Source organism: Cervus canadensis, chromosome 1, assembly GCF_019320065.1.
Source record: "Cervus canadensis isolate Bull #8, Minnesota chromosome 1, ASM1932006v1, whole genome shotgun sequence".
Classification (NCBI taxonomy): domain Eukaryota; kingdom Metazoa; phylum Chordata; class Mammalia; order Artiodactyla; family Cervidae; genus Cervus; species Cervus canadensis.
The window spans coordinates 107,949,924-107,967,150 of NC_057386.1; the positions used below are offsets into that span (position 1 = coordinate 107,949,924).

Consider the following 17,227-nt stretch of genomic DNA (forward strand, 5'->3'; position numbering starts at 1 on the left):
ACTTTGGTCTGCCGGGGGCCTTCCCTAATCCCCGGGGGGTGCAGAATCAGCTGCTCCCTCCTCGGGACGCTCCCAGACCAAACTTCCTCCGTGTGACACTTCGGTGGTCTCTGGTTGTGCCTGTGTCCCCCGTGATCTGCTTTCTCCCTCGTGAGAGTTTGCCCAGGTATAGTGGAAGTCACACAGATCTGCAAACGTGTGCGTTTTAATGTTAAGATAATATCTAGTACGTTGCAGGGTCCCACAGGGGACCCGTCCCAGTAGAGGAAGAAGCAAGCCCACCCCGCCTCCCCCACTGCCAGCCATCAGTCGGCACTGCAGGCCTTGGGTGGTGAGCATCTCCTGGAGACCAGAGAGGACTCTCTGCAAGGTGCAGGGTGGTGAGCCAGGGAGCCGAAGGCAAGCACTGGGGGCGCTCAGGGTCTGCCCCCCGGGGGTCCTGGGGAACTGGAGGTTGGCACTTGACCTCTGGGGCTTGGCCTCTGTCCCTGGCGCCCCAGCGAGCCTGTGTTGTGTGCAAACTCAGGAGCCTTTCCCTGTGAGCCAGGACATGTCACCGGTCCTGTAGGAACGAGGGAGGAGGCGTGAGGGCAGCGGGCAGCAGGTGCCCCCTGGGCACCAGGAACAGCGGGCCCTTGAAGACAGCAGGGAGCTGTGCGCGGCCCTGGTGCCCGGCAGGGAAGTGCCCTTGGGCAGAGGGAGAGACCACCGGGCGCAGGCTCCGGGCTGAGGTGGGCAAGGCTCAGAGGAAGGAGAGGACCCACGTACTTGTTGTGCAGGACAAACAGCCTTCTCGAAGGCAAGAGGGAGAGACAGAGAAGGCCAGGGAGACAGCGTGTCATTCCTGGCCCCTCCCTTGGTTCCCCATTTCCAGCGTGAGCCCCTCTATCCAGGCTTTCCTCGGCCCTGGGCAGCGGGGTGGGCGTGGGGTGTGGGGGGCTCTGCAGGTCGGCTGAGCCCACAGGGTGAGGCCCAGTGGTACCATGCCGGGATGAGATTACAGCAGTAATGGCTTCTGTCCCGTGTCCCTCAGACCCCGAGCAACCACCCCAGGACTCTGTCAGGGCGTCCCCAGGAGCAATGCGAATCACGTTTTTCCATGGCTGTGTTCTGGGCAGTGGGGTGTCCTGGGCCCCATAACTGCCCGGGCAGTGGGTCTTGACCCTTCCCTGCAGCACTGGCCCTGCCCTGGACACGGCCTCCTTCCCTTCTATCCACAAGAGCACAAATAAGCAGCCCGCTCCCAAACCACAACCCTTGTCCCACATGACACCGTAACCCTAGGAGCTTCAAGCTGGTTGATGGGGGGACGGGAGCCCCGGGAGACTGTGGGGGCAGCTCACTGCCATGGGCAGCTTGAACCAAGGCCTCCGGGACGTCTGCCCCCTCCCTGGGGCCTCCAGCGCCCACACTCACTCCACCTCCCGCTTCCGGATGGTGCGGCCAGAGGCCAGCACCTCAGCCACCTTAGACACGATGGGGTCGTAGTTCATGCTGGCTACGGAGATCACCTCGTCGCCCCTGCAGGGAGAGGTGGCCGAGCCTGAGGACTGGCCAGCAGCAACCCCTGTCCTTGGAGACCCGGATGCAGCCGGGGCCCAGGGTGGCTCTCACTTGGGACCGGGGGAATGCTCTGACCACCTGGCACCCCCTTGGCCCAGCACAGCTTCTGGTCCCGCAGGACCCCATGACACTCCTGCCCAGTGGGGTTTAAGGCCGAGACCTGTCCTGGGACCCCGCCCTCTACCTGTGTCACTGTCCTCGGTGTAAAAGTAGGCTGTCAACCCCTATCTCCAAGAGCTGACCTGAGATGAAGTGTCCGCCTCCCGCGGAACGGCTGTGCCCCACCTCTGTGCTCCTCTCCTGGCGCCTAGCTGGCCCACCTTGCCCTTCGGCCCACCGCCCGGCGAAGCCGGCTCCTCCGGAGCAGCGCTTCTCCCGGCCAAGTGCCCCCTGCTTCTCATCCCCGCGGCTCTCACTTGGTGTAAAAAGCCACGAACTTGAGCTCGTCCAGATCCCCTTGGATGATGACGTCGTCGAAGCCTTCTCCATAACCTGCGGGACGGGCGGAGGGGACGTGGCTTCACCAGGTCCGCGTGCAGTACCCTTCCCACGATGCCCCCGGCGGACCTGTAAGGGGGATCTAGTACCGCCGCCAGCGAGCTCCTGGCTTCCTCCTGCAGTCGCCGTGGTCCCGCCCCCGGGATGCTCCTAGCCCCGCCCCGGGACGCTCCTGGCCCCGCCCCGGGATGCTCCTAGCACCGCCCCCTGGGATGCTCCTAGCCCCACCCCGGGATGCTCCCGGCCCCGCCCCCAGGATGCTTCTAGCCCCGCCCCGATGCTCCTGGCCCCGCCCCTGGGGTGCTCCGAGCCCCCGCCCCCAGGATGATCCTAACCCCGCCCTCGATGGTCCTAGCCCCGCCCCCGGGATGCTCCTAACCCCGCCCCGATGCTCCTAGCCCCGCCCCCGATGCTCCTAGCCCCGCCCCTGAGGTGCTCCGAGCCCCGCCCCGAGATGCTCCCAGCCCTGCCCCCGCACTCCGCCGCACCTGGGCCCGCCCGCGGCCAGGCCCCTTGGTACCTGCGTAGCGCAGGCTCTTGCCAAACATGGCGGTCCACAGATAGGGCACCGTGCTGATCTCCGCCTCCTGTGCCAGCATGTTCTGGGCCGCCACGCGCCCTGTGGGTCCCGGGGTCGTCAGCGCTCCGCCCCGAGCCCTTGCCACCACTCTACTGCCTGCTCCCCCGCCCCACTCTCCGGGGATCCCTGATATGTGGGGCAGGGACGGGGAGTGCCCACCCCTGCTTGCCAATGACGGGTGCAGAGGTCACGCTGGGCCCAAAGCTGGCCACTGACGTCCAGTGTCTGGACTGGGTCCGGAAGGGGCCGGCTTCCCGGGGCCACCACGTCAGGTGTGACTCAGACACCTCACCAGACTGGTCAGGTCTGAGGAGGGAGGCGGGACAATGGGGCACCAGTGTCCAGGGAAGCAAGGACGACAGGTTGATTCAAGGCCCGAGACAGAAAGGGGGCGTGGCTTCCCTGTTTGATCGAGGCCCCCTCGGACCCCTGCAGTTGGATGTCTGTGACTGTCCCCTGGACCCTCCCGGTTAAACGTTAGTTATATGAGCAGTTCAAAAGACTGACGCTTTTGAAATGTGGTGTTAGAGAAGACTCTTGAGAGTCCCTTGGACTGCAAGGAGATCCAACCAGTCCATCCTAAAGATCAGTCCTGGGTGTTCATTGGAAGGACTGATGCTGAAGCTCCAATACTTTGGCCACCAGGTGGGAAGAACTGACTCATTTGAAAAGACCCTGATGCTGGGAAAGATTGAAGGCGGGAGGAGAAGGGGATAACAAAGGATGAGATGGTTGGATGGCATCACTGACTCAATGGACATGAGTTTGAGCAAGCTCCAGTAGTTGGTGATGGACAGGGAGGCCTGGCGTGCTGCAGTCCATGGGGTCACAGAGAGTCAGAAACGACTGAGCAACTGAACTGAACTGATATGAGCAGTTTGTGTTCCTTCAAACCTAGCACCAACCGCAGACCTTGGACCTGAACAGAGGCTGGCACCAGGAGAGGGGCTTCAGGCTCAGATGACGTGAGGGTGAAGGGAACAGAAGAGGGTGCAGGGGGTCTGGCCGTCCAGCCTCTGAGAAGCTAACTGACTGTACCTGCAGCTGAGGGGCCTGGACCAGGTGTGTGCAGTGACCGCCCAAGGGGAGGGGGAGGAGGGTTTCCAGGCCCAGCCACCCACCTCCCAGGGGCCTGCAGGCAGCAGCCTGGTTCACAGAGTCCATCGGGTGGCCCAAAGGGGATGCAGTGGGGAGCTGGACCGGGTCCTACTAAACCCCGCCCCCCCCCACCCCCCGTGACTGCACGGGTTTGCGAGGACTTCTGTGGAATGTGATGTCCGAGGACAACAGGAAAGGAGAGGCTGGTGCAGGGACAGTGGGGTGGGACACGGTGGCGGGCAGAACCGGGTGCCCAGAGGATGTTGGATGGGGCTAGAGAAGGAGGTGGCAGCGAGCTGGCTCCATCACCTGCATGAGGCTGGTGGGACAGGCCACTGCAGAGCCTTGAATGGCGGACCCAGGGAGCAGGACCCAAGGGCAGCAACTGAGGGGCGGGCCTGGGGGGAGGCCAGGGCCCGGGGACAGCCTCCCACCCCCTGCTGCCTCCGGGCTGACGGTACCCTGGGCGTGAGCCATCTGCCAGTGGGGGATGTTCACTTTGCGGCTGTTTCTCCAGGCCAGAGGGAAAGTGACGGCGTCGCCGGCTGCAAACACGCCGGGAATGTTGGTCTGCATCATCTGTGGGGGGTGCGGGGCTCATGGGTGACAGGCACCCCAAATGGGTCCTCCCCCAGCCCCACTGGCAGCTTGCCCACCTGCCCCAACGGCCCCACCTTGTTGACAGGGATGAAACCTCGGGAGTCCAGACTGATGCCGCTTTGCCTCAGGAAGCCCGTGGCAGGCACCGCGCCTGGCAGGACAGGGCCACTGTGTTCACAGCAGCCCAGCCCAGCCCAGCCCATGCCTTCACAGCCCGTCCCCTCTGCGTGGACCCCCAGAGACCCCGGTGCCTCCCATCAGACCTCACGTACCACCTCTGAGAAGCTCTCTGTGAAGCCCCTGGTGGGGGTGGGCATGCCGCACCTCCCCCCAGCCCATGCCACCTCCTCCCCCGACTGGCATTTCAGCTGGAGCAGGGGCCAGCTAGAGCCTCATCTGTGTCTGCGCAGTTACTGGGCAGGGGTCCCTAGAAGCATGTCCCGTACCAGCCCAGGTCAAGTACCGACTCCCCAAGAGCCCTGACCAGTGGGTATGGTCAGACAGGCTGGGGGAGGGGAAGGGACTGGCCTGAGGTCAGCGTTGAGCAAGAGGGGGTGACCCTGCTCCCTGCCGCCTCCCGCCCCCCACTCACCGATGCCCACCACGCAGACATCGGCCCGCACCACCTTGCTGCTCTTCAGCACGACCTCCTTCAGCTGCGGAGAGCGGCGGGCAGGTGAGCAGCTCCGGGGCACAGGAGAGGGGGCAGAAGGGCCGGGGGTGGGGGTGGAGGAGGGCCCACCTTGCCCTCCTGGGCCCGCAACTCTGACACCTCCGTCTGCATGTAGAACTTGACGCGGTTGTTCTCAAACATCTGCCAGGCGGTGGGGGTGGGGCAGGGGGTGCAGGAGTGAGAGCTGAATGGGAGGGATGGGGCAGGCAGGGGCCCAGCACGGTGGGTCCCCAGGGGGGCTCACCCTCATAAGGGCGCGGCCAACGCGCTCTCCCAGGAACCTCCTGAAGGGTGTCTCCTCAAGCTCCACCACGGACACTGAGTGAGCCTTCTCGGTCAGGTAGGCGGCCACCTCCATCCCTGGGGAGGGGCAGGGGTGGGGTGGGGCGGGCTGGCACCCTGCACCGCCCCTGCCAGCGCCGCCCCGGGCTCCCCCGGCTGCTCACCCAGGAAGCCGGCCCCCACCACGACGGCGTTGCGGCCCCGGGCCAGCCTCACCACGCGGTTGGCATCCTCGGGCGTCCGGATGGTGAACACGTTCTCCACGTCTTTGCCTTTGCAGTTCAGGGTCTTGGGGCTGAGACGGGCCAGAATTGGGGAGAGGGGCGGCTCCTGGGCCACCCCTGCAGCGAGCCCTCCCCCTGCCTGGCGGGGGGCGGGGGGCCCCTCCCACCTGCTCCCAGGCGCCAGCAGCAGCTTGCTGTACTCCAGCTTGAAGCCATCCTTGAACACGGCCTTCTTGTTCCTCACGTCCACCGTGACCACCTAAGACCCCCGCAGGGCAGAGCGCTGTCTCCGGGTCCTCCACCCGCCAGGCCCTCTGGGCAGTTCCACCACCCGCTGAACCTTCCTCCCGCACCGGCAACGCCCTCTCACTTTTCAGCCCCACCTCCTCCTCAAAGCCCTCTTGAAGCCCCAGGCCCCACCCCACCACCCTGGGGCCCTGTGTGTGCTATGATCCCCCCAGGTCTGGGGCACCCCTGGGTGCCTGGGCCCCTGGGCAGGGGGGTGCAGGCCGCACCCACACCTCCAGGGGCCTCAGGCCCGCCCTCCACAGCGCCCAGGAAGCCCTCCCAGGCCTGCTCCCCCGCCTCGTCCGCACCTGGGCCTCCGTGAGCACCTCGATGCCGTGGGCTCGGAAGAACTCCTTGGGCCTCAGGGCCAGCTGCTCCGGCTGTGCGTCCAGCGACTGCCGGGGATGCCGGCTTGAGATGGGGCCAGGCGGCCACCGTGCCCTTGGCAGCTGAGGACCGAGGCCTCGTGGGTGCGGGGCAGCCCGGGCCACACAGAGGCTCCAGGGTGGAACTCCGCCAACCAGACCTCCTGGGCACCACAGACGGGCCTGGCACGAGCAGAGAGGGCAGCCGCCCGGACCCCCGGGGGGTGGCGAGCGGGGTCCCAGGGGCCCTAACTGTGGGCAGAAGGGCGAGGGTCTGGCCCCGCCCTGCACCGTTCACGCCCCACCCAGCCCCATCCACGCCCCGCCCAGACCCAAACACGCCCCGCCCACCTTGCTGAGCTTGGGCCGGTCGTAGGGGAGGTAGCGGTCCAGCGTACACAACACGATCCTGTCCGAGAAGCCCTCCTGCCGCAGCGTCTCCGCGCACACCAGGCCGGCTGCCCCTGAGCGGAGGGGAAGGCGGGGGACAGGTGTCAGGAGCCCCCTCCCTAACCCACCCTGCCCCCGAGGACCCACCACCAACCTGCGCCCACGATCAGCACGTTGGTGCTGCCGCTGTGGCCGGCGCTTGGCGAGATGCACGTGGCCATCACCTTGGTCCTTCGCTGCAGCTGCAAGGCCTGGGGGCGGCCGGCAAGCTGGGGGCAGCTGGGAGTGGGGGTCGCCGCCATCCCCGCTGTGCCCACCCAGCGGGCCAGGCTCTTCTGCCCCAGTGGTGCCTCTGCCGCACCGGGGAAGCCCTTCGCCTGCCCCCCGGCCGGCCCGCCAGGCTCCCTCCCACCCCAGGGACCCAGAGGCCCTCCCGCCGTCTCTCCCTCGGCCTGAGCCCCAGCCCCGCGCCCTCACCTGCTTGCTGGCCCGGACGTACACCTTCTCCTTCTCGATCTTCACCTGCAAGGGCTGTGGAGCTCAGGCCCGGGCTTTGGGGTGCTCCGGCCCCTGCACCCCCAGGGCTCACCCCACTGCACGCCTGGCCCCACCTGGAACTTGTGCAGACTGTCCAGGCCCGGGAAGTCCTCCAGGTCCCCGCTGCTGACGCTGAAGCAGGCGCCGTGCCAGGGGCAGCGGACCCGGCCGCGGGACAGCACCCCTGGAGGGGGCAGGGCTGGGCCACCAGCAGGGGCCCCGCTCCAAGGGCACCACGGGCCTGGCCCCACGGCCCCGGAGCCCCCGCCAGCAGATGGGCCGCCCCGCCCCTGCAGGCACCCACACCTCACCTTTCACCAGGGGCGCGCCATAGTGCGGACACTTGTGGCCCAGGGCGTGGAACTCCCCGTTGTCCTTCAGCAGCAGCACCTTCCCCCAGCCCAGCTCCACCTCCCGCATCCTGGGGGCAGGGGGGCTGCCCTCAGAGGCCAGGGAGCAGCCCCCAGCCCCAGACCAGCAGCAGCCACCGAGGCTGGATGCGGAGCTGGTCGTGGGCCCCTTCCAGGCCGTGCCCCCACCCCCGCCTCCCAGGCCCTCCCAGGCCCAGCACCCACTGGCCGTTCTCCAGGTCCTTGACGTGGCAGACAGCGGCCTCCACACAGTCCTGGGTGCCGGGGTAGGGGTGGGGGGCGGGCAGGCGCTCGTCTGCGTGGAAGTGGCGGGCAGCGCCGTTGCCCTGGTAGGCCCGGGGGCTGCCCTTGCCGCCGGCGGACAGCTCCTCCTTGCCCCGGTCCTTCTCGGGCAGCACCACTTCGATCTTGAGCTCCACTGTGGGCAGGGGGCGGGTTGGGGTGAGCCTCCAGCCGGGCCCATCTCTCACCCACCCCTCCAGCAGGAGGCAGAGCGGAGGTGCTGGGGGGACCCTGGGCAAACTCGATGTGATGTCTCATGAGTTTTCTTTCTCACTAACAAAATGAGCCAGGGGCACCAGCAGTGCGCATTCGCCCCTGAAGCGGCCCCTTCTCCAGGAACCCGCGTGCAGGTCAGAACTTGGGGCTGGAACCCTGCTGACCCCGAGGGCGCGGCCACCACGGAGGACGGGGGCGGCCTGAGAAACTTGGGACGCAGCCTGGGTCACGGTCCCTGAGTGAATCTGGGTAACCGAGGTCTGCAGAGGTTTGAAATTTTTTCAGAATTAAAAGAAAAAAGTGTATATGCTACATAATTTCAACTGGAGATAGCTGCTCTGGCCAGCTGGAGATCCCTTCATTATTTACCAGGTGCTGGGTGCAGGGGGCCTTGGGGATGGACCCCACCCGGGCAGTGCATGCGGAGGGCACAAGGCATACCCCCTTCCCATGGGGCCGACTGGGAGGGGTCACTTAGCGAGATTATCACTTTCTTTATACTTCTCCGCATTTTCCAAATTCCCCACCATAAGCCTCGGGTATTTTTCTAATTAGAAGGGAACAATAAACAGAATTTTCAGCAGTGATAATCCGGTCTCCTGGCCTGTAGCTGCAGGGAGCAGGGCTGAACACAGGGCGCTGAGCCCTGGCACAGCGTGGGCGCCCCTCCCTCCAACCCTGGGCCCCTGAGCCCCCAGGCCCTTCCCCCCCCCCAGACCTGACCTCCAGAAAGAAAGAGCCCAGCTGGCTCCTCGGGGCCTTAGCCTGAACGGCGGCCCCCTTGGCCTGGGCCCTTGTCCGTTCCTGGCACAGCTCACCCCTGCCCGTCCTCCTAGACACAGCCCAGGGGTCGCCTCCACTGGCCACCCCCCTCATGCTGCCCTAACCCCCCAGCCTGGCCTGCCCCTCATCCCTGCATCGCAGCGCCACACCCCACCCCACCCCACCCAAGGTGCAGTCAGGGCTGAACGTGGTCCCCTGACTCCATGGGCGGGAAGGGCCCACCCACACATCGCACTGAAGCTGTTGCGTCAGGTGGGAGCCTCTGGGTGGGCTGGGTTTTTGCCTTCATTTTCCACCCTGGATGTAACGGCGATAGAATGTTTTCAGAAGAATTAAAAAGAAAAATACTCTGGATTCAGCTGACACCAGTTACGTGAGCTGCAGAGACCAGCGCTCACAGGAGCAGCCCGGCGGGGGCCCGGAGCACAGCCAAGCCCCGCTGTTTCCATCCTCTGTCCTCCGACAGAAGACCCAAGGCGCTCGGTGATGCAGCCCAACGGAAAGGCATCAAGGCAGGAGCCCTGGGGGACCCTTAGGCCCTTTCAGCGGATGCCTTCATTGTAAAATGGAAAGAACGGAGCGCGCCTCCTTGGGGGCAGCGCAGCTGAAGGAAATCATAGAGCAAGTGAGAGCAGATGCCCAGTAGGTGAAGCTGGTTAGCAGCTCTGAGCCTCCTGGTGGCCACAGCAAAGAGGGAACGCCTTTAAGTAGCACTGCTGCTGCTGCGAGGTCGCGCCAGTCCCTGATAAAAGGAAGGTGACCAGGGACCTCCCTGGCGGTACAGTGCATAAGAATCTGCCTGCCAGTGCAGGGGATGTGGGTTTGATCCCTGGGAAGATTCCACACACTGCGGAGCAGGTCAGCCCTGCACCGCAGCTCCCGAGCCTGTGTCCCCAAGCCCCTGAAGCCCCCGGGCCTGGAGCCTGTGCTCTGCAAGGAGAAGCGCACGCACCTCAGGGAGGGCGGACCTTGCTGGCTGCAGCTAGAGAAAGCCCGGGCAGAGCAATGAAGACCGGTGTAACAACAGCAACGACAAAGGCGGGCGACCAGATGCCTAGAGACCTGCACTTCCTCCCAAGTTCTGAGCTTAGGGAGGACGGGCTTGGAGCGCTTCCCGAGAAACACGGGCCCCCGGAGCCCGCGATGTGTTGTGACGTGTGCTCTGAGCCACAGGGGCCCCGGAGGTGGAAAGGGAGGACTGCGCACAAGCCTCTTGTGCTCCCTCTGGTCTCCCTGTGGGCCGGGGACCCCCAGAGAACTCTCCTGGCCCGAACGCTCCCACTCCCATGTGCTGAAACTCCCAAGCCTCAACCCCACACCTGCCCCGAGCGGGCGCCGGGGCCCTGAGCTCCTGGCCCCCTGCCACAGCCCACAGGGAGCCCAGCCCCCACAGAGGAGAGGACAGCATTCTGCGAGGGCCTCCTGGATGCCGGCCCCGTGCCAAGCGCCCCACCCAGGGCGGGGGCACAGAGACTGGGCCCGTTTCACGGTGAGAACGCAGAGGCTCGGAGAGGTGACGTCGCCTACCCGAGGCCACGCAGTCGGGGCAGGCTCCGGATGTGAGCGCGAGAGCACGGCCCCTGGTGCGGTGAGAGTGACCTGCCCCTGTCCTGGGGGTCCTGGGGCTGGGGCTCTGCGAGGCCCCCTTTGCCAGGGCGTCCAGCCAGCCCAGCAACCCTACAGGAGCCTGCTACAGGGCCAGCCGGTACCCTGGGGCCCACTGCCGACGGGTGGGAGCCGCGATCGAGACAGTTACGTCTTTCGCCCGAGGGCTGGGTTTCCGCAGCTCGGGAGCAGGGGGCCCTCTGCGGGCCTGGCACCCCCTTGCCTCCAGGTTCCTCCTCAGGCCCAGGGAGAGGAGAAAAGGCTTGCGGGCTTCCAGGTCGTGGAGCCACGGGCTATCAGGTAAGGGCAGCTGGGCGAGCAGGCAGGGGCGGAAGTGCTTGGGCCAGGCAGGGTGGGGACGTCCTCCACCAGAGGGGAGTGTGTCCAGAGAGGCCTAGGAGGCAGCCCAAGGGCACACAGCGGTCAGAAGAGATGGCAGGGCTGGACCTGTCCACTCCACCTCTGAGTGGTCTTGAGAGCTCAGGCTTATTTTTTTGGGGGGTGGGTGAGGCTCAGAGAGGTTGCTCGCATGCCCTGGGCCACACGGTGGCCGGGGTCTCCCCAGAGCCCCCTTCCTCAGCTCTGAGGGGGATAGGTCCCCCTGCCCCCAGCAGCAGGAGGAAGCCTCCCCTCCCCTTTCTGAGAAAGGCACCGCTGTTGTTCCCACCGCCAGCACCCCGAGGCCCAGATAAAGAGGGCTCCAGCCAGCCCCCCTGCCTGCAGCGTTAGCATTCGGCTGCCTCCGGGTCTGACCTACTTCGGAGGCAGAGGGGGAGGGACGGAGGGAGGCGAGAAGGGAATAGGTACCTGGCTTGGGCTTGGAGAAGCAGCCGCCCATGGTGCGGGGCCCACGGGTGGGAGGGCGCGCTGAGTGGCAGCCGTGGGAGGCCTAGGGTGCCCCCTGGGGGGCTGGGCCCCCCGCGGCTCTCAGAGATGCTGGCGCTGCCATCCCAGCAGGAGCTGCCTCCGGGACCTGTGGGGAGAACGGCAGCTTTGGGACCAGGGTTTGGATGAGGCTGTGGGTAGAGACACAGAGAGACGGAGCCAGGAGGCTTCAGAAAGGGGTCGTGCTGGGGCCGGGTCCCCGAGGCATGACGGACCGCGCCTCCCTTCCGGCCTCCCAGGCTCAGCACTCTCACTCCCCTCCCCTCTGGCTTGGCCCCCCCTTAGGGGGCCCTCCCTTAGGTCCAGAAAACCCCCAATTTCTGCGGCCCTCGGAGTGCTACCGCCCGGGAGCCCCGGGGCCCTCCGTTCTCCAGGGCGGCCACTGTGCCTGGGGTCAGACCCAGGTCACCTTGACAGATCAGAGCTTCTCATCCTGGAGGTCCTCCCTCCTCCTCCTAGGTGGGGGGTGCATTTAGCACTCCCTGGCCCTGCCCCAACCTCGGCGGGCAGCCCCGGTACCCACCTCCTCCAAGGGCAGCTGCTGCCTCCCGTCCCGGTGCCAGAGTGGACCGGACCGAGGCCGCCGTCCGGGAAGGCAGGGCCGGGGCAGGGGTCCAGGAGGCGGCCCAGCGTCCACCCCTCCCCCTGCGCGCCGTGGCCAGGAGGGCCGGGGGCGGGGCCGGGGGCAGGCCAGCGGTCCCCAGGGAAACCCAGCTCCATGCGAACAAAAGTGGGCTGCCCGCCCGGGCCCCACAGAGTAGGGGGAACAGAGGCCAGGCACACCGCCCTACTTCCGCCCCCCTCCCCCGCTCTTTGCCAAAGCCTCTGATGTCGGGGTTCTGCCCAAAAGCAGATGGAGACACGGGAGGGGGCCAAGGGCTTGCCAGGGTCCAGCAGCAGGTAGGGGCATCCGGGTGGCCTCCCACCTAGTGACTTCCAAGACAGACAGGAGCCCAGGAAGGCCCCGTGCCGCCCTGCAAGCTGCGGGGCTGGGGAGGGGTCACCCCATCCTCCAGGGAGCTCCCAGGACCGCATGTGGGCCGCCTGGAGCATGCAGCTTACACGCTGGACTGCTCGTCTACACTGGGCTCCCCACTCTTATCCCCCCAGAAGTTCTTCCTGGAGTTTAAAGCAGCTGAGGTCTACCTGGTCTGGTTCAGATCCCAGCGAGGGCCCCGGAGGGCCCCTGAGCGCAGGAGGCCTGGGAACTGCAGGGAGTCTGGGGGGACCGTCTACCGCCTGGCGCCCGTCTCGCCGCCCTGGCGGGCTGTCGCGGGAGAGGTGGCACCTGAAGGCCGCGCAGGCGGACCCTTGCTCTTTCCCCCACTCACTGCCAAGGCAGGTCGGTAAGACGGGGCCTCCACCCGCCCCACCTGCCCCTCCCCGGGCACACGGGTGCCCCTCCCCGGGCCCTGGCTCAGCCCTGCCCACCTCCCTCCTGCCTGACCTCCGGCCTTGCCTGCTGGGCCACAGACACCCCAGAAGAGGGGTGACCTCAACTTGCCACCAGGTGCCTGTCGAGGCTGTCCCCTCCTTCCCAGGTGCCCAGATGTCCAGACTCCCGGGGTCTTGGGCCTGGAGAGAGATTTGCTGGGGACAGAAACCTCCCCAGAGCTACTATGTGCCGGGCTGGCATGGAGCCCCCCCATCCCCGCGGGTCCAGACGCCCCCACCTAGCAAAGGCCCTTGGCAGGACACACCAAGAGGGCACCCCGAATCTTGGCAGAGTGCCGTCCATGTCCACAAACTGCCCAAACTGCAAACGGTTGTAACAGTCCCAGAGGGCTAACCCCCTGCAGACCCGCGTGTGTCCCCAGAACAGCCCCAGAGCCCTGCTCCCCACTCCTCCGGTCGGTTCTTCACTGGGGGGTCCCCTGGGCCCTTCCCACACCCACCCGGAGGCCCGGCCCCCCCACCAGCGGCTGGCTTCGTTTTCTGGGACAGCGTCTGAGCTCCGCCGCCGGCCCTCGAGGTGGGGGGGCGCTGTGGCCGCATCTCCCCCCGACGTGCAGCCCGTCCCCCCCGGGGAAGGCCTTTCCAGCCTCCCTCCGGGACCCCCACCGGCCCAGGAAGGGGATCAGCACACATAGGGGCCACCGCGGCCGCCAGCGGGCGGCCAGTCAGGGGAGCGGAGGCCGAGAGGGGTGCGCCCCGCCCCGCCGCCCCCTCCGCGGCGCCGCCCCCAGCCCCGCGGGCTCACCTGCGCTCCGCGCCGGCCTGCGCTCTGGAGCCTCCCGGGCCGCCGGCAGGCAGGCGGGGCGGGGCCGGCGCTGCGGCGACACTGCGGCCGGAGCCGGGAGCCAGCGCCGGAAGGCGCCGCGCAAGTGGGGCGGCCCGGGGCAGGCCGCGGGGGCCTCGGCCCCGGACGCCGGCGGGGTCTGGGGTCGTGGCATCCTGGCGACCCCCATGGGGCTCCAGGCTGGCGGCGGGCCGGCCCTCTTTCCTTTCCTCTCTTTCCTAAGTCTTGGAACCAGGGGCTTCTGGCAGTGTGGGGGCAGTGGAACCTCCCGCAGAAAGCTCCCGAAGCGAGCCCAACTGACCCGGACACCTGGAAGGCTTCGGGGGTTCAGCGCCGTCCCTCCCCCGCTCTCCCCACACACGCCGCCTTCCACTTTGTATTTTATTTTATGTGTCTCTTTCCACACTGCCATTACACCTGGAGAGCTCCCCGGGTTCCTGTAAATCGTGGTGCACCCTGGTTGCGTGTCGCGTCCCCTCCTCCAGGAAGTCCTCCCTGGGCAGCCTCTCTCCCCTAGCCTGGAGGTGCTGTTCCTGCTCCGGGGCCTTCCCAGAGTTTCCAGGTGCTGGCCGTCCAGCCTGTGCTGTGATCGGGTAAGGCTGGGGCTCAGCAAACCTGTCACTCAGCCCAGCGGGACTCGGCCCAGTGTCTCCTGGGCCCTCTTATTTGCCATCTCCCCCGTTTCTGGGCCTCCCTCCCCGCCGGCAGGGGTGCCAGGCTGACCAGCCTCTGAGGAGGCCCCTCTTTATGTCGCAGGCAGACACCCGGGGGGCAGGCGTATCTTCCCACGTTTTACAGGTGCGGGAGCTGGGGGAGGCACCTGCGGGCAGGGGCAGGGCCTGCGAGGGTCACTTCTGCAGGCAGGTGTGGGGCTGGGAGCTGCAGGGGGGCAGGGGATCCCCTCGTTCCAGCCCTCCCTGCTCCTGCCACAGGAGGGGCCCCGACACGGGCAGATGTTGCTGCTTGGCGGGGTGCCCTGGGCCTCCATCCGGCCTGCCCCGACTGCACCCCGGACTGACCTTGTGGCCCTGCCCCCAGCCCCCGGCCCCCAGCCGGGAAGACACTGAGCCCCATGGGAGGACAGCGGCTGTGGCTTCGCGGCTGTGCTTCGCTCTCCACGGCAGCCCGAGGAGGGAGGTTCTGTCGTCTCCATTTTACAGATGAGAGCCGAGGCTCAGGGGTTTAGGGGCCCCCCAGAGCCAGGCTGCTGGTGAGGGGTGGGCTCTGGCCGGGCTGACAACTTGGAGCAGGAGAATGGGGGCGTCTCCAGTGCAGGGCTCCCATCTTGGTCTGTGATCTCTTTGAGTCAGTGAGCCCTTTGTGCCCCAGGTACCCCAGGAATCTGGGGGTACCTGCGGTGCCCTCCAGCGGGGCTCCTCCAGGACAGCAGACGGGTGCAGCCTGGGAGACAGCGGTGCTCAGGGTGGGGCTGGGGGCTGCAAGGAGGCTGAGGACGGCGGGGGGAGATGCCCTGACATGGGGCAGCAACAATTACATCCTCGTGGAGCAAAAGCGGAGAAGGAAGGCAGGCGGGTGGGCAGCCTCCGTGAGGGCCCCGGCTTAGAGGTGGTGCGCGTAAACGTGGGGGTCCTCGGGCCCCCCGAGGTCCTCACCTTGCCCTGAGGAGATCCGTCCCGGTGGCCTGGACGGCACCCAACGAGGCCCCAGAAGCGAGGGGGGGCCGCCGAACGAGCCACGGGTGAGGGGGAGCCGGGAAGGGCCTGGCCTCACCAAGCCCGCCGCAAAGTGAGGGCGCGGCGCCCCCTGGAGGGCGGCCCGAGTCCTGCAGCGCCCTCCCTGGGCCTTGGGTTCTGACGGCAGAGTGGACTCTTGCCGGGGGCCTAAGGTAGATTTCCAGATGGGGAGACCTCCATGTGCCTACCTGGCCCGCTGGTAACGTGGGGAGGGGGCTGTAACAACACAGCCAACATCCCAGCTGTGGCCGGCTGTGTGAGGGACAAGAAACAGGCGGGCCTGGCGCCCCCAGCTACTTATTCTCATGGAGGCAGAGGCTTGGGGAACCCCGGGCTGGGGGACCTGGGCCGTGCCCACCCCCCACCCCCCACCCCCGGCCTCACTCGGAGCCCCTGGCTTGCTCGGGTTGCTGCAGCCCAGCCTCCCTGCCCGCATCGCCGGTCAGTCCACACAGCCCGAGTCCCAGAGCCCCCAGGGGCCGCAGGGCTCCCCGACCCCGCAGGACCAGCTGCCCCCCCAGCCCCGGCGCCCCACGCTGCGCCCCACACTGCTGCTGCGCCCTGCCGTCTCCAGGCCCAGGGGTGACCAGCTCTGATTCCGTGTCCAGGGAACTTTGTGTTTTTTCATTTTTGTCTTCCAAGATGTTATCTATTTGTAAATTAAAATAATTTCAAAATAGAAAAAAAAAAAACCCTCCAACAAACAAAACAACACTGGCAACAACTTCCACACCTGAGACGTTCAGATAGACTAGTACAAGCTGCTTCAGCTCAGCTCAGGCGCTCAGCCGTGTCCGACTCTGTGGCCCCATGGACTGCAGCATGCCAGGCCTCCCTGTCCATCACCAACTCCCGGAGTTTACTCAAACTCATGTCCATCAAGTCAGTGATGCCATCCAACCATCTCATCCTCTGTCGTCCCCTTCTCCTCCTGCCCTTAATCTTCCTCAGCATTACGGTCTTTTCAAATGAGTCAGCTCTTTGCATCAAGTGGCCAAAGTATTGGAGTTTCAGCTTCAGCATCAGTCCTTTCAATGAATATTCAGGACTGATTTCCTTTAGGATGGACTGGTTGGATCTCCTTGCAGTCCAAGGGACCCTCAAGAGTCTTCTCCAACACCACAGTTCAAAAGCATCAATTCTTCGGTGCTCAGCTTTCTTTATAGTCCAACTCTCACATCCATACATGACCACTGGAAAAACCATAGCCTTGACTAGGCGGCCCTTTGTTGACAAAGTAGTCTCTGCTTTTTAATATGCTGTCTAGGTTGATCATAACTTTCCTTCCAAGGAGTGTCTTTTTAATTTCATGGTTGCAATCACCATCTGCAGTGATTTTGGAGCCCCCCCAAATTAAGTTTGTCACTGTTTCCACTGTTTCCCCATCTATTTGCCATGAAGTGATGGGACCAGATGCCATGATCTTAAGTTTTTTTTTTTATTTTTTGATCTTAGTTTTCGGAATGTATATTTACTGTTCAGCGACAAGGCAGGTGTCTACAGAAGACTTGTAAAATGTGTTTTCGCATACGTCGCTGGAGAAAGTGTAAATTGAGGCAATCCTTATACTCCGCTCAGAGGAGCTGCTTCACTGCGTCTGACAGCTGGAGACGGGGAAGGCCCTGCACGCCCGTGACGGCGGCTCCCCCAGTGCCAACACGCCCACCTCGTGGGCCACGACACAGCGATGGGAGAACAGAGGCGCGCTTCTGACTCACTGCCTCTGATAGGACAGACCGAGGTCTACGCTGTCTCTCTGTAGAGAGAACACGGGGAAGTCCTCACAGAGCTGGTTGCCCGAATGTCCTGTACCTTCGGAGAGATCCGCAGTAAACAGGCAACAGGGAGACGGCGTGTGCGTCCACCAGGGCGGGGCCCCTGCTGACCTCAGCACCAAACCCCAGCTCCACCAGCTCCTCCCGGGCAGACCACCCCCTTCACGGGCCGGTCTCGGGCGCTGGGCAGCTCTGGGCGCCCACCCCTCTCTCGGACCTCTGAGGTTCCCCAGTGGGCCCCCACCCATTTCCGTGCCAGGCGGCAGGGGTACAGCCTGC

At 65.7% G+C, this 17,227-nt stretch overlaps 1 protein-coding gene across 9 annotated transcripts; it reads right to left on the bottom strand.

The window, feature by feature from the left end:
- Positions 1-187: 187 nt before the first annotated feature.
- AIFM3 (apoptosis inducing factor mitochondria associated 3) lies at positions 188-11,326 on the bottom strand. Of its 9 annotated transcripts, none has more exons than XM_043490077.1 (20): positions 11,163-11,326; positions 7,674-7,887; positions 7,410-7,519; positions 7,173-7,282; positions 7,039-7,083; positions 6,716-6,812; positions 6,523-6,635; positions 6,115-6,201; positions 5,686-5,777; positions 5,459-5,589; positions 5,257-5,372; positions 5,082-5,153; positions 4,932-4,995; positions 4,414-4,490; positions 4,201-4,318; positions 2,582-2,680; positions 1,980-2,055; positions 1,417-1,521; positions 769-789; positions 188-562 (listed from the first exon to the last, which is right to left on the bottom strand). In XM_043490077.1, the coding sequence occupies exons 1-20, from the start codon at positions 11,191-11,193 to the stop codon at positions 523-525; spliced, it is 1,818 nt and encodes a 605-aa protein (XP_043346012.1). In that variant the 5' UTR covers positions 11,194-11,326; the 3' UTR covers positions 188-522. The 9 variants fall into 9 exon arrangements, 7 of the variants coding, with proteins under 7 accessions (XP_043346012.1, XP_043346003.1, XP_043345997.1 ...); XM_043490068.1 differs by having other exon boundaries at positions 5,082-5,117; positions 6,115-6,255; XM_043490062.1 differs by having other exon boundaries at positions 6,115-6,255.
- Positions 11,327-17,227: the final 5,901 nt, after the last annotated feature.